General features: G+C 37.0%; 1 protein-coding gene across 5 annotated transcripts in view; it reads left to right on the top strand.

Moving 5' to 3' along the window:
- Window positions 1–24,504, top strand: part of LOC140164543 (serine/threonine-protein kinase TAO3-like) — a 115,798-nt gene that overhangs the window by 469 nt on the left and 90,825 nt on the right. For all 5 annotated transcript variants that reach the window (XM_072187843.1, XM_072187845.1, XM_072187844.1 and 2 more), the window contains exon 2: window positions 15,395–15,737. In XM_072187843.1, the coding sequence (XP_072043944.1) occupies window positions 15,606–15,737 (132 nt within the window). In that variant the 5' untranslated portion in view covers window positions 15,395–15,605. The remainder of the gene's footprint in view (window positions 1–15,394; window positions 15,738–24,504) is intronic.

Below are 24,504 nucleotides of genomic sequence, written 5' to 3' on the forward strand. Positions count from 1 at the left end.
AACATGAACTTCATGATCAATTCAAGTTCATGATGAAGTACACGATTAGTCCGAATAATCAGACCCAGAACAAAATATTAATTTCTGACATGATCTTGTACTGGGTCTGAACTGTTTCCATATGAAATCTTGATGGCAAATTCTAGCTATTTGCAATAAGGGCGCCGCCAGCGGTTTGCGATGTAATCGTGATGTATCATGGGAAAAGGTCGACATCCAAGTCCGCGCAATACAAATATTACCATGCTATTACATAGGAACACGTGACAATATTTTTTAGTTTGTCAAAATAAAGGTGTTACATTTAATCGATACTCAATAATACTTTAATAATGTGATTTGAAATGTGCACAATTAATTTTTTCTCTATCGATTTGCGTGTAATACCGTTATATTGACAAACTAAAAAAATATTGTCACATGTTCCTATGTACTAACTACTAATAGCATGGTAATATTCTTTTTTTGCGGTCTTGGATGTCGACCTTTTCCCATGATACATCACGATTTTCCCATGATACATCACGATTACATCGCAAACCGCTGGCGGCGCCCTCAGTGCGAATAGCGAGAATTGGACAATAGAAGCACATGGTTCTACGTGACAGCTTTTTAATCCCTATTCAGTAGGTATCCCAGGCAAACCTTAGTTAGTTAACACATTTGCTAGTCAGCCAAATTCGCCAAAAATGTCAATGCATATTTACATAGAAATTTAAAACAACTGGTCAAGAAGGAAACCTACATAAATATGTTTTCTATACTTCACTTGACCCAAATATATGATTTTTATGGTGATAAGACAATCGCACATGGAATTTTAGAGGGATTTTGATACAGTGTTCGATTTACCAGCTGCATACCTGCACCAGTGCATGTAACATTCCCTCTGTGCATGCAGCTTTTCACTACCTGCCTGCACGCGTGCATGTACGATTTTAGCTCTAGCGATATGACAAGGCAATATACAAAAGTAAACAAGCAGTCAGTCCGATTTGGAAAAACCCAATCTATTTTTAGCGCTAATATCCTGACTTCATTAGAAGGGCTCGCAATTGACAACCCCGATACCCCTATCACATGAGAAAGTCACTTTTTTTCATTGACTTCCCTAGTCTCCTACACAGCCAGTTTGCGTCGGTCTGATACTTGTCGATCCTAACGAACATTCGAGATAGCCACATACAGTCTGGTCCGAGACTATGACTTCCTTTAGAGGGGCTAGCGTAATGTGACGTCATCCACCAATTCCCGATGCCATCGCACATGTAGAAGCTGTCATTTTCATTTCATTGAAAAAAAAGAACCGAATTTAAACCGTGGGAAATATTTGTTTACGCACGGAAAATAATCATAATAATGTCCAGCAAAAAGGAAATAGCTCAAAAACACTTGCATCATTCTGGAAATCGTGCACCTCGTCGGCTACTAGTTCTAGAACAGATGAAGCCACAGCATCCAGTGTTTTGGCTAAGAAATCGGCGAGTGATCGGCATAAAAATAACAATGACAGTGGAGCCGGGAATATTATTACAAGCTTAACTGACAATGATCGTGATTCAATGTGATTTTATGTTTGCTTTAATTTTGGTGCATGCACACTTTTTGCTGTGCATATGAGACTAAGGTCTAGAAACACCCCCGAAATGCCGTTTTGAGGAATTTTGCTAGCTGAATCTTTTTGATGAAAGTAAATCTTTGACAAGATGTAACTTTGCTACGGAAAGTGCTACATGTATGAAAAAAAGTTTTTCAGTTTTGGCTTTGTTTACTCAAGGGCTTTAATTTGATATATAAAATGATGCAGTTTGATGGCAAATTTGAATTCACCTAGCATACCTATATTCAGGTTACGTGAATCACGCTATTGTGGACCATCCTTCTGATACTTGAGTGTTTGGACACGCTGAACAGTTTTTTGTCTACCTCTCTGTTTGTAAACAAACCAGGAGGTCGAAATCGCCCCTCCTGAATGGAATACGAAAGTCAGCGTAATAGTACGGCACTAGTACACGATAGAGTAATAAGTAAGAACCATGTCATGTCAATTTATCCTGGGGGGGGAGGGGTCACTCCCATTGTGGCCTGTACACCATCCGCGATAATGAAAACGCGTAAAAAGGGTTGCTTTTCGTGGGTAGGCACAGGCCTGGAAATAAGTCGGTCTGAACCAGGAGCCAAACATTTGGAAAAGCGGCTCCTGGTCCTGTAATTTTCTAGTGAACCAGGAGCCATTTTTAAAGAGCCAGGAGTCATTTTTCAAATGCTTATTTTTGTTATTTCTACAGCTCGATGCTCACCTGAGACTTTTAGATCCATGTTATTTGTTATTTAACTTATTATATTATTAATTATTGTCACAAGTTAACAAATAACAAGTTATACAATGAATGTTATTATATCTGAACAGACCAGTTGACTCTTATTTTATTATTTTTTTAAATTATTTTTTATATTTTATTTTATTTTATTTTATTTTATTTTTAATTTATATTTTATTTTATTTTATTTTTTTTTATTTTATTTTATTTTATTAATTTATTTTATTTTATTTGATTTGATTTGATTTGATTTTATTTTATTCATTTTTTTTTAATTCATTTTTTTATTTTATTCAATTTGGCCTTTTATTTCGTGATTTTAGGAAAATTTTAAATATCTCTAGAGAAACAATGTCGCCAAAATTCAAGATGGCCGCCTTCATGTTTAGCGATCATGGTGATCACCTAACCTGAAAACAAGGCAAAATACTGCCAAAATTATGAGCCCTGAAGGCAAATATCAAGGAAAATTGGTGAAATATTAGGTAAAAGATAAGATTTGGCACTGCATTTTGTTGAAAATACATTGAAATGGCCAATATTTTGAGCGGAAATGAACTTGCCTGACTAAGTTTTACTGGGCCATTTCCTGAGCACTGATACCGGCGCAAAATACAGATTTTCTCTGGCGCCTGGGCGTGTAATTTTGGTTGGATCCAGGCGTTAAAACTCAGTAACCGTAGGGTAAAAATCGCTCGGCGCCTGCTTGTTTCCAGGCTTGGGTAGGCACGATACGCGCGTAACACGTTTGGGCCATCATGATGGCCATGGGATTTCAATCAAGTAGTAGATTTGCGTCCACCGCCCGCATGCTCCAAAATCTCCCGCATGAAAAACTCATTATTTCAGTAAAATTTCATTATTTGTGTAATACTGTAAATATAAAAAATTAATACGTATTGCAGCAAGAAATGGCCTACAAACATGACAAACGCATTTTTGCAGTCATCAAAAGTCACAGTGAATCCTCCGGTGGCCTCTGCATCCCGGGACAACAGCAGTACATTGTACATGTACAAGATCTGCTCCATGTGCAGTGTCCGAAATAAGGAAAATATGGAGGTTGTCCCGAGGATAACTAAAGCATAAATTCTGCTTGTCCTCACTACATTTTGGTTGTCCCCAAAATGTGTCATACTTTTGGAGGTAAAATATAGTGGTTGTCCAGGGGATAAGTACATAGCTCAATATGGTTGTCCCCAGTGATTCTTGGACAAGAGGATAAGTGCTTATTTCGAACACTGTCCATGTGTGACATGTTTACATGCCGGCTGCGATATCCACTTCGAATAACGTGTTAAAACTTGCTCGAGAAACACTAGCTACAAATTTGCTCACGGATGCCCTCGCATTCGTAGCTAGTAGTGATGTGGTCGGCACCGTTTTTTATTGTCGACATGTCGATATAATTCTTATACCGACGTCGACAGTGTGTCGACATAAAAAAAAAAAAAAAAAAAAAATATATTTGGCCAGAAAATCAAGTTATAGGCCCAAACTGACTTGTTATTCAAGGTTGAAACCAGAGAAATACTGCTACTCAAAAAAAAAAAAATGCAATTTTTTTACAAAGTTGAAAAAAGTTGTACATTTTAATTACTTTTGTTTCTATTGAACAGCTAGCAATGCATACTAATTCAATGTGTCCCTGACTGTTCAATAGAAGCAAAGGTAATCAAAATGTACAAGTTCATCCAACTTTGTAAAAAAAAATTGGCATTTTTTTTTTTTTTTTTAGTAGCAGTATTTCTCTGGTTTCCAACCTTGAATAACAAGTCAGTTTGGGCCTATAACTTGCTTTTCTGGCCAAAAATATTTTTTGAAAAAAAAAAAAAAAAAAAAAAAAAAAAATTTTTTGTCGACATGATTTTTTGATGTCGACATGTCGGCATACGTGCCGACGTCGACATTATGTCGACATAAGGCATGTCGACCACATCACTAGTAGCTAGTGTCCTTTCGAACCTGAATGCAGTGCGGGAATAAACATGTAAATAACACCGTATGTACTTAATACAATAGGCCACTGACTGCTTCAATAAGCATACCCTTAAATACCACTTTCCACACAACATGACCTACCAATTTGTTACTATACACGTTCCCAACATAATTCTCAGTAATAATTCGCATTTCAAGTGCAATTGCGTGGATATTTCATCACTAAAATTGCTCCCATTTTTCCATTGATCGGCGATGATTCAACTGTCAGTTCACGAAGTAAAATTTACTGTTGTTTCTAGTTTGTAATTTCAATTTCCCTAGACATGTCTATTAATAAACAAAACTCTTAAAAATAATAAATTTTTCTAATTGCTACTGACAGTATATCGGAAATTACTTCTTCATTAACTGCTGATTTGTTTTTGGACTATTTTATAACACTATATCAATATTTTGTATTGTTAAATTAGGTTTGTACTAAAAACACAAACATAACAGAGACAAGTCCAACGCAGCTAAAACGCTCCACCTCATTGGTTAAAAACTAATTGCTTATCACGTGAGCCTGTTACGTCGATAATATTCTCAACCTTAAAACAAATGAAATTAAATATGTCAAAGGACAGATTGTTACTCTATTTGGTAAAAATATCCCAAAGAGAGATCGCAAGGTGTCTGGGAGACTAGGAGTAGGAGCAGTACTACCTCTACGATCGATGCAACTTTCAAAGTCGGAAACCACTCAGTCATCAGCCATCATCATGGCATATGCTCATGCACATGATGCACTCATGGACTACATAGCACTGGTACATCATGGGTACATGTACGTAAAACAGGTCGTAAACATTGTAAAGTAATAGTATTACTACTAGCCACTGAGTGAATTCAATCACCAAACCAAACATCCTTTTTCAACTGGCTTTTCAAAAAAAAAAAGAAGATAATTACGATGGCCCAAATATTTTCTCAAACATAAAAATAATGCCCAAAGACAAGTAATAATAATATAATATTGAATAAATTATGCCCACATTACGCAGCGCAACGCCTATCTGTCTGTCAGTTTACTCCAGAACTCTAGTTTGAATTAGCCTCAAACATCATGGTAATGGCCCTGTTCCTTCCTCACTAGGGCCCTGAATGCCATACGTACGTAAAAACGGGGCACCGTGAAGTCACGTCGCGGTGATTACGTCAGGGTGCGTACCTCGGGCTAGTGTCGAATTTGTACACGTTCCTACGCATTCCATGCTAGAGTGCTTTGCTATCGCTTTTCAGGCAGACAGCAGTGCAATTTTTTGCAGTTTGCACCGGAGGTTCATTCTGTTAATGTTGAAATTTGGATGAAAGTTATTTCGATGAGTCAACTGCATCTTTTGAGCAAGATTTGCCTTTTTTTGTCGAAGAGTGAAATGTAATTTTAGCAACATTTTTGATGCAATCGCCTGTTGTGATCGGCTGTGTTTACTTCTAAACTTCCATTATTACACGGTGTCATTCTTCAGCAAATCCGACTAGATTTTGAATGCAATGTAGAATGTGAAGCTATCGGTGAGCAAATTCTTATTTTTTCGGAGTCTTGGGGTTGCGTGTTCCTCAAACTTGGTGGGTGGGTGCATCTTGACCCGAGACAGAACAAGTTTGTTTTGGCAAGTGGGTCAAGGTCACCCGAGGTCATTTGAGGTCAAATTAGTAAAATTGTCATGGCAAGAATTAGAAACTTGGTGGGTACAGTCAACATTTAGAGCCAAATTTTTGGAAGGTCATTTCGGGTCACCAGAGGTCATCTGAGGTCAAATTAGAAAAAACTGTCCTATGGGCATGAAACTTGATAGGTACAGTCAACATTTAGAGCCACATTTTTAGAAGGTCATTTTAGGGTCACCAGAGGTCACACGAGGTCAAATTAGTAAAAACTTTTGGGCGGGCATGAAATTTGGTGGGTACAGTCAATATATAGAGCCAAATTTTTGGAAGGTCATTTTGGGGTCACCAGGGGTCATCTGAGGTCAAATGAGTAAAAAGTGTTAGATGGGCATGAAACTTGGTGGGTATAGTCAACATTTAAAGGCAAATTTTTGGAAAGTCATTTCGGGGTCACCAGAGGTCATCTGAGGTCAAATTAGTAAAAACTGTTGTATGGGCATGAACATTGGTGGATACAGTCAACATTTATAGCCAAATTTTGGAAAGGTCATTTCAGGGTCACCAGGGGTCATCTTGAGGTCAAATACGTAAAAACTCAATGGGCGTAAAGCTAGGTGGGTATCGTCAACATTTGGGAGTCAAATTTTTGGAAAGACATTTGGGGGGTCATCTGAGGTCAATGTAGTAAAAACTCTCGGACAGGCATGAAACTTGGTGGGTAAGTCAACATTTAGAGCCAACTTTTTGGAAGGTCATTTTAGGGTCACCTGTGGTCATCCAGTGTCTGAGGTCAAATTAGTAAAAACTGTCATATGGCCATGAAACTTGGTGGGTACAGTCAACATTTTAGAGCCAATTTTTGAAAGGTCATTTTGGGGTCAACAAGGGTCATCTAAAGTCAAATGAGTAAAAATGGTCGGACAGGCATGAAACTTGGTGGGTACAATCAACATTTAGAGCCAACTTTTTGGAAGGTCATTTTGAGGTCACCAGAGGTCATCTGAGGTCAAATTAGTAAAACTGTCATATGGGCTTATAAATAGGTGGATACAGCCAACATTTATAGCCAAAATTTTGGGAAGGTCATATCTGGGTCACCAGGGGTCATCTGAGGTCAAATTAGTCAGAACTGTCTTATGGGCATGAAACTTGTTAGGTATAGTCACTTTTTAGAGTCAAATTTTGGGAATGTCATTTCAGAGTCACCAGGGTCATCTGAGGTCAAATTAGTATTAACTGTCATGAAACTTGGTGGGTACAGTCAACATTTGGAGTCAAATTTTTGGAAGGTCATTTTGGGGTCACCAGGGGTCATCTGAGGTCAAATTAGTCAGAACTGTCTTATGGGCATGAAACTTGTTAGGTATAGTCACTTTTTAGAGTCAAATTTTGGGAATGTCATTTCAGAGTCACCAGGGTCATCTGAGGTCAAATTAGTATTAACTGTCATGAAACTTGGTGGTACAGTCACCATTTAGAGCCAAAGCCTTATTCAGACTAACACTATTCTTGACATAGGCCTACTGCGTCTGTATATAATTATATTTTGATGTGTTTTGGCCCATTTGGACTCATTTCCACCCGTTTCGATCCATGTCGCTAATTCCCTAAATTGATTGATGTATCATTGTATGCGCTGCAAATGAGATAGCTACCAACCTACCACATGTACCTGTTGGGGGAATGTGATCTGTCACATACTCAAATGATTTCACTTGTTGCCCATGCGACTCCAAGAACAATTACTTTCACTGTCACCAAAAAGCGCAGAGCCACAGCGCCATTGGTGCTCTTGTTTGAAAAATCACAATATAATACAAATTTTATGACAAATTATAAAAATTTGATATTTTTCAAATTTTGATATATATAACAGTCCTCGAAGTAAATTATATAAATCTAATGACATATTCTTAAAGTGTATGTAGCAGGGAGGAAAAGCCGACGGTCAATTGAAAATTTTGACCTTTCATATTGAAGATATGGATTTTTTCCCAAAAAGACCTAAATATTTTTTGGTGTTTTGGGAAAAAAATCCATATCTTCAATAATGAAAAGGTCAAAATTTTCAATTGATCGTCGAATTTTTCATCCCACCTACATACACTTTAAATATAAATCATCAGATTTATAAAGTTTACTTCAAGTACTGTTAAATATCAAAAATATCAATTTTAATGATTTGCCATAAAATGTGTATTAAATTGCGAATTTCAAAAAATCAAAATTATTTGATATCAGAATGACATTCTTCGTATTGAGAATGCAATTCGATATGTCTGATGTGCTCTAATGTCCCACAATAAATACTGTCCAAACGTTCATACCCCAGCCCTTAATGATATCAAAATGCATTGAATTTTTTTTTAATTTTTTTTTTTTAGATATTGCACTTGAAACTGACAATTTGAAGACTGTAAATAAGTCAAAACACACAGCACTTTACTGGTTTAACTCTTGAGATGGTTCTGCATGTTATACTATTCATTTTCTTTACATTTTCTTTCTTTAAATTAATACTAACCACTGTTTTACTAGCCCATTCAACGCAAATTAAAAAAAAAGAAAAAAAAGACACAGTCAGGACCAGGGTACACGGTCAGTCGGATGTGGACAAACAAGCAATTTTTTTTTTTTGCCTTACCATTAAATATCTCATTTGTTAAGACCAATATCTTGGAAAAAATCACTTTCCTTAAGTAGCATTTTTGCAATAAAATAGGTCAAAAACCAGATTTGACATAAATTAAGCTGATTTGATAAATTTGGCAACATGCCAAAAACACTCCGTGTACAAAGTCCATGGCGTTTTTCAACAAAAGAATGATGCAAGTCAAAAACGCTCTTTTGGAAAAAATTCAAAATTGGCAGGTGAGTTTTTCTCACCAATCAACACATTCTGTATAATTTTCAAGCAAATCTTTGCATGACACGATTAGCCATAAAACCAACTTTCCAAATAGATTTTGAAGTGAACACAAGTTACAAATCAGTCCCATTTGGATACAAACTTGTTATATTTTGGTAACTTTTTTCTCAATTTTTTTAAATCATCCACGAATGATTGTAGTACTCCGCTCTAGGTCAAGGGACTCTCCAAATCCATGAAAAATATTTAAAATGCAATTTTTTTTTCCAAAATGTCAAAAATTGTATTTAGAGCCAAAATGCGCAAATTGCACCGCAAGGCAATTGCGTAACCTTAGCAGGCCAGCCATACCTTACATGTACATGTATGGCATCATATTCAGCTTTCAACATGAAAATTCTTTGAGTATTTCCTAGTATGACATTGGTGGTAATTACCAATATTTCCCACCTGGTTGTACATTGCAAGTACTTGCAATGCAAAATTATGAAACATGACGTTCAGTCGTGGCGTTGCCTTTTTTAAAGACATTTTTGCTTTTTTGGTATTTGGTGACCTTCTCAAGTTTTTATTAAATTTGACCTTCAAATAGTACCGGTATACAAATATTGAATGTTTATGAGTACAAATAAATGGTTAATTTAGATATTTTCATGAGGTGAAATATGTACTGTTCCATTATTCAACGAGCAAGGGTGATTTTAAGCGGGCGCAGTTTGGCCACCAGAAACCATGCAAGGGCGCTTGTGACAAGCCAAAATAATATTGACGACTGACGAGCGACACCCATTTTCTCCCGAGCTTGCGAGTGCAATTTCTCGGAACTGGTAAAGTGGTAAGGTGTTTACTGAATTGATGCAATTTGGTGAGGGGTGACAATTAGCAGTCTCCAAATTTTAGTAGGTTTTCGACTCGTCACAAAATGGTAATTAAGTACCTAATTTGCATAATTTATTCATATTGAGCATAACCTTGTGCACAGATTATCTGGAGATCCGTATGGGTTACAATGATGAAACTTGATGGAGAGTAGCACAGCCAGAGGTTCTTCACCTGATTAGATTTTCAGCGCAAAATATGCATAATCGCAAGGTCATAGTGGGGTCATTCGGGGTCAAATCGCCATATATTGTTGCAGATTCATGAAATTTAGTATAGAGTGACCACATCCCACAGTACAGTGAGACAAAAATGTCAAGGTCATTTTGGGGTCATTCGGGTTCAAGGTCATTTTGGGTTCATCCGAGGTCAAATCGCCATAGATTGTCGCAGGTTAATGAAATTTTGTCGGAACCACTACCGAAACGAGGCAAAAAAGTCATTTGGGTCAAGTCTCTCAAGTGAAATTGATGCACGTCAAGGTGGAGGTATTGTGGCCGACACTTTGCGTAGAGAACCGCAAAATTCTAGTTAGGTTTACTTCCATTTCCAGTTCCATGGCCTTACATAACACCACTGGTACAGTTCTATGTACCGGTACATACTTATTACTACTAGCTTCATTATAGTATCAATAGCTGTTGAAACATCGGTTTGAGGTGCTGACAATGTGTCTTCATTTATTCAGCTGTTCCCTGATTTTATTGTTTCATCCTTCTCAAAAAGTTCATCATATTCAAAGTTCTTTTCGACTTTGACGCCATCTTGAGTACCGTACTTAAAAACTATCAAAACTTTTGACCTATTTGTTGGCGACTGAAAGCTTCAACAGTTGGTCACCATTGGCGCCAGGGATTGAAGGTTTAGTTGCCTAAGAAAAAATATAGTCGCCAATGCACCGTGCATCACTGACAAAAATATTTAATAGTAATTGTCCAATCAAATAAATTGCAGTAAAATGTTATGAAATGTAATTTTTTTTGGCGCAGATAGTTGTCAGAGTCAAAATGAGTACAAAATGCTGAAGTCATGCCATGCAGCCGAATATGTATCATGCATGCTGCATCCACTGGTCAATACTTTTCTGTCCATCTATGCAACCGACTTGGATCAAATTAGTTGCATCATGTCCCGAGTGGCCCCAAGTTGACAGTGGTCACCGCTCATTCAGCATATTTAATTAAATCATGAAAACGAAGCACACTGCCCTTACCCCGAAGTCAAATTGTACAGTACATGCATGTGAAATTGAATGTTGACGACTATGTGGAATACCAATTGTCAGCGGTTTCATAAAAATCAAAGTCCAGTGTCGGACCGCATCAGAGTGAGAGTGATGCCCAGCTCTGGGTTGAGTTGATGCAGAGTTCAGGAAATGTACAAGAGCAGTGCATACATTCTAGCAGCTTGTTCTGCTCGTTCTGCAAAATCTTTACATCAGTTGCATCATTTTATTGCCCGGGAATGATGAAAATGTCTCTTAGACCCAGGTCATACGAGAGAATTTCTCACAAAATGCAAATCTGTAAATTACTTTGAGTGTGTATGTGTGTCCACAAAATGTTGGCGGCGTATATGATTATGTCATCATCCCCATATGATTTGCGAATTACATTTTACCATCATTCGTCTGGTTTTTGGCATGATCCATGAATGTCCACAGACCACAAGATCATTACTCACGCTCTTTCAGCTAAAGTGCCAGTGGATGCACTATGCAACAGTAGATAGCGAGTCCAAAGTCACCTGGATCGATTGATAATCAAATTGGGTGTTGTGACATTATTTCACCGGTGTAGTGCATCCAGTTGTGCCTTTTTTGACTTAAACTTGTGTAACGTTGTTCTTTGGTGCTCAATTCTATAAAAGGTGGCTGCCAGGATCATCGGACGTCTTCCTTTCATTTGTTCGGCACTCTATGTGTACTTGTTCGGCACAGTAAGCACTACATTGTACCTCTAGCCACACTGCCACAGATCCTGGATCTGTGCCCTAACAGGTCCTGCTTGCTCTTATCTTACCGTGTTGAAAGTCATCCTGAAGTAATCCGGTCTTTGTTGCTAATTGCAGAGGAATATGGGATCATCATAAACATAAACATGTATTCAAGCCTCAGAATAAGCAGATCTGGACCACGAGCTACACATTTGGAAAAAGCAGCTCCTGGTCCTATCCTGAGATTTATCTGGTGAACCTGGATCCATTTTTAAAGAGCTTAAGAGTCATTTAAATTTAAATTGTTCACACTAAATACAAACCTGCTTTTGGTGTGGTTTTGGTGTGGACTAGGAGCCAAAATGTTATGACCATTGGGTAAATAGCTCTTGGGTGCCTGGTTATTTTGAAGCTTGTTTGTATTCAAGCATAAAATTACAAGATGTCCACAAATCAAAATTTTCAAGAGGCCTAGCCATTTGACAAAGCACATCTATAGAAGTACATGTACATACGTATCAACCGGAAATGGCAACATGAAATTGTCAACATAAAATTGTCAACACCATTTGCAAACTTGTAAAGCCAGTGGTTCATATCAAGTATTCAAGTTCGGTAGTGACGTAGCCAAAAAGTTGCAGACCTCGCCTATCTGCTAATGTAAAAGGTTTGGTGGCTCTGAAAAGAGCCGTTCACTGAAAACAAGCCATTCACTTGTCAACAGTGAGCAAGCAGACCTCTCATATCTGTTTTCAAGTAAAAGGTTTGGTGGCTCTAAAACCTTTTACATAATTAGCAGATCTACACTGTAGGCGAAGTCTGCTTGCTCACGGTTGACAAGGGGCAATCTTCAGTGAACAGCTCTTTTCAGAGTCACCAAACCATTTAAATAAGCAGATAGGCAAGGTATGCTTGTTCACTGTTGACAAGGGCAGTCTTCAGTGAATACTCTTTTCAGAGCTATTAGTAGGCAAGGGGCGACCCTTCATGTCTCATTGACATTCTTAGGTACTTCGTCCTGGAGGAGCTACTCCTGACAAAAGCTTGACAGTTCTAAACTTGTCCGACGATGAACCTGCTAAAAACTTCCTGATTGTTATGAACCCCCATTGTAATTCCCACAATCACACAGTACTGTACTGAATGAAACAAAATGATCATCTCAGCACTTGTAATTTTATAAAGAAAAACATATTGAAACAACCCACTTCAAAATAAATAATCACAGCTGTGTCATTATTCTTCTGTTGCGACAATGCACAGATTTATTCTAAATAGCAGCAGAAAATCTTGCTATATAGATTGTGTTAATTGTGGAACACCATCACTGCCAACCTTGGTTGGTTTAATTAATAGTAAATGACTTGCTAAGAGCTTTTGTTGTAATCTCTGACATTCTGTTGTAATCTCTCCCTGTGACATGTTGTGGTTATGATGAACGGATGGGCAACAACAAGCACCGATAGGTCATGCCGAGTTCAGGAAACAACTAGCGAACAAAAGATAAGGATACACGAGTAGGCGTATGACTTGTGTGCGTGTGTGCATACTTGGTTTATTTACTAAATATACATTGTACTACATGTACAGTGCTGGTGTAGAGTGGAGGAGTGATGGACCGTTTGTTGAGTCTGACTTTATTGGGTCCATGAAGACTTTCCAAGAAATCACTGTAAATTCTGAAGTTCATTGACACCATATTTCATGGTTGGAGCAATGGGAGATATTTTCGAAATATTCGAATATGACCACTTGACCAGGGAAATCCAAATTTTGTCTCTTGAAAATTGTAGGCAAAAGTACACATTGCTCACATGGGGGAAGGATATTTACCATGTTTACAGTGACAAGAGAATGTCAGTTACTGGGGGGAGTGAATAATTAAAATTGAATTGAGCATGAGTGAATTTCTTCTGGTGAGTTACTTTGAATTTCTGGGGGAAGTTTAGAATAGCGATCACTCATGCTCATTGCTCAAGGAAATGTTAGTAAGTCTGTAGATGGGTAGAGAGTTGGCACTTGGCAGGAGACATGCAACACGGGTTGGGGGGGTACAGATTGCACTTGCTGTGACTGGGTTTCCCCCATAATAAAAAACAAAAATCCCAAAATACATAATTTTAGGCAAATTGTCCACCCCCCTGTTTTTTACGGCACCATCAGGGTTGCATGAATCACCACCAAAACCAAATCTTGATGCTCAAATTTTGTATCTTTAGTTACGGTACCGGTTCTGTTTCACGCACGGAAAATGAGCGACAAGGTAGATAGTAAGCACATATAATTATAAACACAAACAATTTGCTAATTAATGCCGGTCGGCACGCTATTCAAGAGCATTGCGATCGGGAGGAACTGAGCCAGTTGCAGAGAAAACCTACGAAATTGCCATTGACTACATACATTTCAGAATATTAGGAAAATAGGAAGTGAAAGCTCTCTAGAGTGATTCTGGGTTTACAGTGATTAATGCATCCCACCCTGAAGTGAGAATAAAAAGATATAAATTACCATTTTCTGGGAATTGTCTGTGGTCTCAGTGATCCAATGAATGATGAATGTTATCATTTCGGCCTATCACATGATGATGGAACTTGTGTGTACATTTATATTTTTCCACAGAAAATTACTGTATGTATACATAGTGTATATGCTGTTATTTTTGTGAGGATTTTATTTTGCAAATTTCTGTCTGAACTTGGCATGCTCACATGCACAACCAAAATGTCTGCACTAAGGTTTGTATGCATGCTATAGTCATGTACTTCCACATACTGTAAATACCCGGTATATGAAGTTGTGTGATAACGTTTAGGATTAATTTGATTTGAATATTATTACTGTCTTTTCCCATTTTTATGAAACAAATTTGTGAAATTTCATTGAAATGTGACTCGCAAGTTCAATGTTCTAGAGTCCAGTGTAATTTTAAACGCCTTACAAAAAATCATCTCCCAATTTCACACAATTAATGTAGCCCATCAATTCTGTATATGAAAGTGGATTAAAATGAAGTGTCATACAAAATGTCAGGGTCAGTTTCTGTAAAGATCAATGACTCTTGAGATCATGTTTTTGCTGATGTAATGAACAGTGAGTGAATACCTGCCATAGTTTTGGAATCATTCAAACCAAGATGTATCATTTCCATTTGGTGTAAATGAGATTTTGGTACCAAAATGTACAGAATATTGGGCATTCTAGTAACAACGAAGACTATGTTCAGTTCCAACCCCAAGCCACAGACCAACTGGTGAGACATTTCTATAATGAGACCAGAATTCCTTGAGGGATCGGTCACCCACCTATGCACAATATTTTTCGTGGGACCTGAGACCACATCAGACACAACCAAATTGCATATTAATGTCCTTCTGTTACCAAATAATTCAGATTTTTTGAAATTTGCGACATTACAAATTTTATGGCAAATTATATTAAAAATGGATATTTGTGACATTTTAAAACAATCCTCTTTAGAGTAAACCTTAACAATCCTCTAAGTAAACCTTATAATTCTAAATGAGTGGAGGAAAAGCCAACCATCATGACAATTTTGACTTATTGAAGATAATATTTTTTTCCAAAAGACCTACATTTTTTCAAAAAATACTGTGCAAACGTCTCTATCCGAATTTTCTCAAAATGGAGATGAGGTTGCTGTTGTGTTGCACTGAGCCTCATTATCAGCATGTTACTATCCTAAAGCTCACAAGGTGAGCCAAATTATAGCTTTGAGAAATCTCTAGAGGCTAAAATATCTAATTAATTTTCTTGATTTTTTTTCTATTCACAGATCATCTGTACCTCTCCACCGATGAGCTCTCCATCCAGACTCCAAAGCAGTAGGTTGCCATCATCATCCTCATCACCACACCCCCACACACCCACACGGCTACATGTTCAGAACCCTTGAATACGACCCTCCGCCGCTGGTCGCTAGGTAGTCTCGCCAACCAACCAGGTAGTAACTGGTGCGCTGCCTGCCACCTGGCCCGCCACTCAGGATGCCACTACCGACCCGGGTGTCTCACATTCGAGACCCGGCGGTGCAGGCGCTCTTCTCCGAAGATGACCCGGAGAAGCTGTTCACTGACCTGCAGGAGATTGGCCACGGGAGCTTTGGGGCGGTATATTTTGTAAGTATATATTTAGCATTTGAAGCTTTTTTATTTTTAGCCTTGTTCACACAAAAACTGATGATAAGAGGATTAAGAATGATCTGGTGACTATCTGGGATTTGAACCAGCAACCAGATGGAATGCAGCAGAAGTGTATAAACCCATCAAGAGTCTCAGAGGTATAACAGGGTTTTGAACTCCCGATCTATTGGCACAGGTTTGCCAACAAGTTGAGAAGATTTTTGTGTGACCAGTCAAAGGAGTACCACCATCTACTTTTCTACAATCTACATCATGGAGAGTTTTAATAATTCCTGAAGAATTACTAAAAAATTATTTGGATGTGATATTTCATCATAAAAAGAACAAATAAAAATTTTTTTTAGGGGGGTGATACCCTCATAGCCTATTCCTCGATCCCTATCGTTCGCTTTAAAAAGATAGTGCACAAATCAAGCCCTGGACTTGCTCACTTCGCTCGCACCATTTCAGGTTTTTTTTTTTCCAACAGCTACTTACATCGGCGATACTGATAGTGCTATATATTGGGAAATATTTAATTTTCATGATAATTTGAGTCACCTTTTATTTGAACTATTTTGGATTGTTTTTAATTGTACAGAAATTAGCAAGAAAATGGGCCCAATTTATTAGTGCTTGACCTGTTCTGTCCTTCATAACACTTCAGTCTGTTGACCCAAATACGGCATATTAATTATTATCATTGAAGCGTGAAAGCAACAACCCATTTTCTCTCCATATTTGTCAGTTTTTCACACATTAGTAATAAACAAAGAAGCTTTACCTGAGTCATTACACTACACACCCATGTCATCTCTTGGCTGATGAATAGGGATTTGTACTAAGTACTGTTATTATTGTTTTTCTGCTATTGAACCTATTCAGGTTTGGATGAATGGTTATTTGAATAGTGTCATTATTTTGCTATTTATAACCGCATCGTGTAATGATAAATAGAATTATCTAGATCATTTGCTGAAAATATGCAAATATGTGAGTGCATCATTTCTTTTAAGCTTGTATTTATTTTTTGCCATGCATAATTGATGAAATGAAATATATATGACGGTATTGATTTAAAATCCAGGATACAATGTAGACTACAGTGCGGTATCAAACCTGCACAAAGCAGTACCATAATATTATGAACCAAAGATTAAAATTGAGTGTACGAAGCGAGTAGAACATTCAAGCAAATTAGCATTTATGTACAACATAGTGTACAATACATCTCATTTCTTGCAAGCGGTGCTTTATTTTATATTTTTTTTGTGACATGAATTATTTTACGATATTAATGCACAACTAGATAACAATTTTGCAATGTGATATTCTGCTATGGCACAAACTATACCCGTGATTTGTTCTATTCCCAATTGATGGAACTGCACTAGCAGTTCAAGCTCCGACTCATAATCGGATGTTTGCAGGTTCAAACCCTGGCATGTTGTGCCCTTCAACAAGGAAAATCACAAACTTCACATCAGCATGTGGAAGAACATGTACATACGCACCGTATTTCGTCAAATAGTTGCCCCCTTCAAATAAACGCCCCCACCACTTTTTTCAACCAAGATGTTTCAAAAATGCCGTTATGTCCATGCTATCTTGTGTAGTAAGCTTACCAACTTGCCCACATGGTCGATAATAGCATCAATAATTGGCGAAAATCTGGACTGGAAACCCTGAAGTGAACCAGAAGTCAGTGTTTCTAGTTCATAATTCATCATTTTAGCATGAGTCTTAAGTTTTAATGATTTTAACGGGAATTATCGTTCTAACATTGACCTTGAATAAATGCCCCCCCCCCCCCTGCTTGGGAAAATGTAATACATTTGGGGCGTTTATTTGACGAAATATGGTATGTATGACTGGAGTATATATTACAAATTTTGTAGATGTATACGTACTTTGGCACATGAGCATTGCTGCGGCATGACTTTTATTCTGTTACTGTAGTCAGTTACAGCCTATACAGGCCTGCATGTTTACAAGCTTTTAAGCTTGGCTTGGGTATTTTGCTTGAGCCTGGTCCCATCAGGACCCAAGTGTACAATGTGTGTCCACCTGGACTGACTGGTTAAACAATGTTCACGTATTCTTCCCAGAAATGGTCTTCCTTAAAATTGTTTTTGACTTCAGCTATGTGTAGTTATGAGTTCAGCATTAATCAGCAAACATGTACATGAAGGCTTCAGTGCTAGTGTGAAGTGTGTCCATATATGCCATTTTCAACTGGTAAATGTCTAAATGATCCTGTAGGAATTTAACATGCTTGCATCTCAAATAGAGCTAGAAAAAATTATAATAATGTAATGTACATCATATCATTGTGCTTTATCATTGAGAAAATCATTAATTTTGCCATATGGACACTGAAAAGGAAATTACATGCATACACATGCTGCAAATAAGTGTTGATTTTAAAGTCATATGATAATGGTTGTATTGCATTTTGTTACGGTAAGTATTTATTTGATAACAAAATCTTAGATATATTCAATTTTGCCCTTTTATTTTAAATATTAGGCAAAAAAAAAGGTTTGTCTCAAAGCTCACGAGTGGTTTGAAAACAAATGCGAAATGCGATTTTTTTTTTCTACTTTTTTTTAATTCCCGACTTTGAGAAAAAAAATCAGATTTTGCAGATTTTCCCGGAAAAAATATTTTTTTGTTCTCAAAATAAAAAAAATTTCGGCATTTCTTTTTAAATTTCAAGTTGCACGATTTTACAAATGCGCATGCAGCCATGCAAGCTTTGAGACAAACCTACTTTTTTGGCCTTAATAGCAAAATAACATGTTCAATTTTGCACATTTATAAATTCTTGTGCCATATGTCATTATGTAGGGCCTACCTTTTTAAAATGTTGGCATACCAGTTTAGTGGCCTTTGACCCAATTTCTGTAATCATGTTGATACTGTTTCACAATGTTGAATAAATTTACATTGATCAATGGATTTCAAAAGTGTCTGTATGCTGGTCAGGCAAATCAAATATTTTGAATGAAAATATGTTTGCACTTTCTTGTGGTACCTGATTGTAGAAATTTGATAAGCAAATACATGTATGTACTTTGTAGTGTGTACAGGTTATTTTCACAGGGGTTTGAATTAAATTTTTGCCATTTTAAGTGTAACAGAATCCCGGGGGGGGGGTCACTTCCATTGTGGCCTGTACACCATCCGCGATAATGAAAACGCGTAAAAAGGGTTGTTTTTCGTGGGTAGGCACGATACGCGCGTATCGCGTTTAGGGTGTCAAAAACATGAAAAATTGGAAAAAAGGGTAGCAAAATTGCAATTTCTAAATACGCGGAAATGAAATTTAGGGTATGAAAGTTGATGTTAGGAATGAAATCCCTGTTTAGGGTGTCGTTTTAGCCAAGGGTTAAATTAGGCACCGGAGTTTCGCGCGATCGCGCAAAAAGCGCAAAAAATCACGATTTTGGGGGTCCATCGCGATTTTGGTGGTCCATCGTGAATTTTGAGAATTTTGCCAAACTCACTACTTTTAAATGTAAATTCACCAATAATAACCTTTTTACAACATAACAGGCTTCCCGTTAGTGTGCGTCATTGCGTCCAGATAATAAAAGCCCCAAAATTTTGACCCACCTGCTGAGAATTGAAGTAAATTCTTCAATATTTGTAAATGCAACGTCAGGAAATCGTGCACTTTCTGCATGCTTTCCGAACGATCGCTGGCCTGATGGTGGGGAAGTCCCAATTGATTTGTTTACAACCAAGCACGTGCAGTTAATGTTTATTTAATTATTTATCACAACCTGACAATATTCAATTTTAATATTTTAAGTTTATTTTCTCATAAATAATTTAGGTTTCCTTTATTAGTATTATTATTACGATGAATAAAAGCAATTTTAAAGACAAAATCCAAATGATAACCACTTTTTCATATTATTTGTGGTAGCGCGTGTTTTAGTTTTTGTAGCATCAACATCACGTTAATTTAAGAAAAGAAATGCAGAACCCGGAAGTGAAAGTACGAACGAAAATTGCTCAAGATTGACAGACTTTGCTCATGTTTTTGCACCTGTTTTTGACCACGTTTCGGACCAAAACTGACACAGAAATGAGAAAAATTATCATAGCGAACGGAGATGGAATATCACGGCGAAAATGCACTTCTATTTTTTTTTAACAATCAACATTTGATGAGGTGTAGACCCGGGGTTGTGTGTATCGTCATAATCGTGAATTTAAATACTGGAAAAGAGCTATGTGACTTGAATTTTCACGCATTTTAGCGCTTTATAAAAAACCGCCGCAAGATTTTGCCGTTTTAAATCGCTAGCGAAACTCCGGTGCCTAGGTTAAATCCTTGTTTAGGGTGCTTTTCAAAAGTTGATTATCGCGGATGGTGTACAGGCCACAATGGGAGTGACCCCCCCAGGAACAGAATGCCCTTCTGATATCAAATAATTTTTATTTTTGAAATTTGTGATAATAAATACACATTTTATGGCAAAGTATTAAAATTAGCAGTAAAAAAAACCTAGTCATTTTAGTATTTATTAAATTGTATCAATATCTTCAAAACGAAAAGTCAAAATTTCATAAGATGGACGGCTTTTCCTCCCAGCTGCATACAAAGTTTTTTAATATTCTTCAAAAAGTGATGTTTCTTTTTATTATTTTCATTGAACTGCATTACCTGGTGTGGGTACTATGGGATATGAATTTATTATGAATTTCTGGCTAATATTCTTTATTTAGGATTATCCTGTGAAAAATTCATTACATGAAAATTAAAAAATTCTATAATTATTTTGATGCGCAATCTGATCCAGGGTTGTTTGAATTTTGTCGGGCTTGCTATGGATTGAGGCAAATTACGTGATCAAAGGTCAGTCAATGGCTAGCTCTCCATATTCTATGGGCATATAGAACTACACAGGATCACACCGTGCCTAATATAAAATTTTGTATACAATTTACAATAATTTTGTTTTAAAATAAGCCATTAACAGGTATGTACATGAATTTATATTATAAACACACACGTTTTACAAGGGGGAAAGCCATTCAGAGAAAACAATTGTTATGAAAAAATGAACGGAATCAAGAAATGACTGTCACTGAACATGTCTATTTACATTTGTAGCTTGTAGGCATGAATTCCAATTTAATCCTCTTACTGTAAAATTGGACATTTTCGCAACACTAATTGTCACGCTTTTTGCGCACAACACACCTATCGCAAATTTTAAGCAAGCAAATAGGCATTTTTAAGGGAACTGGGAAACATTTAAACAATTTTCAGCAGTCATGTCAGTCTATGATGATTGGTAAGAAAGGCGAAGGATGAACAAGGGGGTACTACACCCCTGGCCAATTTTGTCCCTATTTTTGCATTTTCTTCAAAAATTATAGCGCATTGGTGACAATTAAGATAAGCATGTTGTAGGGGCAAGGACTACAACTTTTGCGCTGAAAATTCAGCAACTCAAGGCAAGTAGTTATTGATTTATTGATCAAATACTGGTTTTCCCTCATTTTGGACTGCAACTCCACAACTGCTGTCTGTGCCGAAATAAAATTGCCAGTGCAGTTAGTTGTAGTCCTTGCCCCTATAATATATACATATCTTACTTGTCACCAATGCGCTATAATTTTTGAGAAAAATGCAAAAATAGGCTCAAAATTGGACAGGGGTGTAGTACCCCCTTAAATTGTGCATCTTTTTGCCTTATTATTGCTAGCCATTTGAAAATGTATTCTTTCTCCCTACCCTTCCCTTTAGCAAGAATTGTACTGCATAAGTTGCTCAAGAGGTTCCAGATGTGGGCAGCATGGTTAGCTTGTCACACATGTAGAATTCTGGTCATTATTACTAATGAGTCGTATTATTTATTTGTCTGGTCTGTGGCTCTGTAAAATTAGCGACCTGGATCTGGAGGTCAGAGGCCGTGAGAAAAACACTGGGCAAGTGAAAAAGTTAAAAAGAGGGGAGGAAGTTTATTGCACTGAGAGTATAAAGGTTATGACACTATGAAATGGGAATAATGATAATATAACCCTGACCCTAATTCTGTGTGAAATTACATGAAGGAATGAATAACTCCCCCTCTCCCTCCCCAATGTTGAATGGGTATAATGATGAAAGAACCTATTTGTTTAGTATCCTGACCAGTATCCTGAATTGTCCATGCTCACTCAAATTGCTCAACCATAATGAATCAATCCATAGACTCTGAATAATCTTGAATCTTCAGTAGTGAGAGGGTGCTTCAAGATCATGTGTCTAGTAAAAGATAAATAAAAATTCCCTTTAAAAGGGAAAGCCAGCTATCAATGTAGAAGAGGTCTTGCAATTAGGCAAAAAAAAATTGTTGTGTTGCCCTCAACCGTCCGACCCTAAATCCTGAAAAAATCGGGTCGTTTTTTTTTTTTTTTTTTTTTTTTTTTTTTAATGATGATTTTTACACATTTGTTCAAAAAATCAATGTTTTTCACTTATAATTAATATTTAATTGAAAGACTAGTCTTTAATTGATGTTTAACAGGTATCCAGAAGTCAAAATTGACAAATTTCCCCTAATTGAAGAAGCATAATTTACTATTTGAGAGTATTTTTAAAAACTGAAGGCTTAAAAAAAAAAAATTAAAAAAAAAAAAAATCCGACTGTCCGACCCAACTTTCCCATTTTCCCACTTGAGGGCAACACAACAATATTTTTTTTTGGCCTTAGTTTGGGTGGAAGGCATTTTTTTTTTATTCAAGTGATATTGATTGTGCTATATTTGAATTGTGTTTTTGAATTTTAAAAGATGCCGTTAGCCCTGAAGCAGACCTGCACATTTATTTTGTATGCAATGATGAGTTTCAGGAGTTTACTCTTAATGAGTTGTTTATACAAATATCGTCTTTAATCATTTGTGACAGCCAGCCAATTTCCTGTTGTCCTGTACAACAATCTCTTGACTGATGTCCCTGTACAGGAATAACAGGATTCTTAAAAGCACACATTTTCATCTGATGCGTTAGCTTGTTGATGATATCTCCCTGCACAAGATATGTTTAACGTGAAGAACATAATAAATTTACATACATGTCTGTAATTGGAGGAAAATTGATCAAATAGCGCTTCAGAAAAGTGTTGTCAATGCATGTGTATTTTAGGAAGGTAATTTTGTACCCGGGTACCTGACACATTTTTCAATTGGGGCCTAAAACAAAGCTTCATATTGGGCAAATTTTCTCCCAGCACCCACTAATTTCAAGGCTTGCTTCTAAGCTGCTGCCATTCCAACTCATAAGCTCAAACTATAACCCCTAAATCTCAGCTCTAATCATAACCCTAAACCATAATCATAACTATTGGATACATCTAGTGTTCTTAGAGCTGATATATATCTGACATTGCTGACCTGCTCCATAAATGTACACACACATTTGAATCCATCTGACATTTGCACAAAGCAAAGTACGAAGTACACACCACGCATACGCTTAATTATCTTTCCCACACTCATCAGAGGTATCCAGACACTGAATGGAAAGAGGGAGGGGTAATTCCCTGCAGCAGCTACTGTCACTATGAACCACAATGGCCTCATCCCAATGCCATAGTTCAATAACCTCAATTAAACAATCATTGAGCAAAATTTGACCTCAAGTTGCGGGTGTATGAGTTTGTGTACCTACATTTTCAAAGGTCATTCAATGACTGTGCAACTGTATTGGGGTTAAAGAACTGTGCCCTGATAGATGAGGCATGCTGTGGATCCTAGTGTGTAGATTCTACTTAATTTCCAGGTGTAACAGTTTCCTACATTCCTCTCCTCTGGCTTTTTTCTGTGACAGGAAAAGAATGCTTAAAATTGGCTTAGAGGTCATGGGTCAAACTTGCCCAATCAGTGTATCTAGTCAGGCTAATGATCGCAATGTTCAAATAAAGAAGTCAAATCTTTCACATGGGCAAGTTGGCCAAGTACTAGAATCGAAAACAATTGTTTGAAGTTGTGTCTTGCTTCAAGTTGATTGTGTTTTGTAATAAGATAAAAATGCAGTCACAAGCTAATTTATTATTTAAAAAAAAAAAAAAAAAAGTTATTTTTATTATTTTTTTATGTACACCCCATTGCAATGGGGTACGAAGCCCGACCTACATATTCTGTTGAAAGTTAAAAATGTTCATATTTCATTCTCTCTAAATATGGGAAGGAAGGGGTCAGCTCACTAACCAGGCCTATCAAAAATGGGGAAATCATGAATCTCATTCCTAGGAAATTTTGTAAACCGTTGAAATTTTAAGGAATACATAAATGTGGGAAATCCTGATGTTGGAGAGAAATTATACATTCCTGGGAAATAAACAATTCCAGGCCTGTCTCTAACAAAAATTATAGGGTTCATCGATTTTTGTTATTTATGTACATGTACCCTACTATTTATGTAGACTATTTTATGTAGAGGATAGTTTAACTTTAAAGCCAGTAGTCTTGTCAGGGCCTCATCAGGTCATATTTTCAGAAGATGGGATTGTTGTGATTGTGAATGATGTTTGGTGAACAAATGTCAAATCCACAGCTCATTGCCAGAAATGGGTAAGTGCAATAGCTGCCATGTGTAGCTGTCATTTATAGACAAGTACAATATACTGTGTGTAAATTGCCATTGTGGGCAATTGTTCACAGGGCAGTTATTGCACCCACTTTTGGCACTGAGCAGTCGAAATGTAGAAAAGGAGATGGATGTTGCTGACGTTGGATCAAAATATTCATGTTGAAACTTGAT

Source organism: Amphiura filiformis, chromosome 11, assembly GCF_039555335.1.
Source record: "Amphiura filiformis chromosome 11, Afil_fr2py, whole genome shotgun sequence".
NCBI lineage: Eukaryota > Metazoa > Echinodermata > Ophiuroidea > Amphilepidida > Amphiuridae > Amphiura > Amphiura filiformis.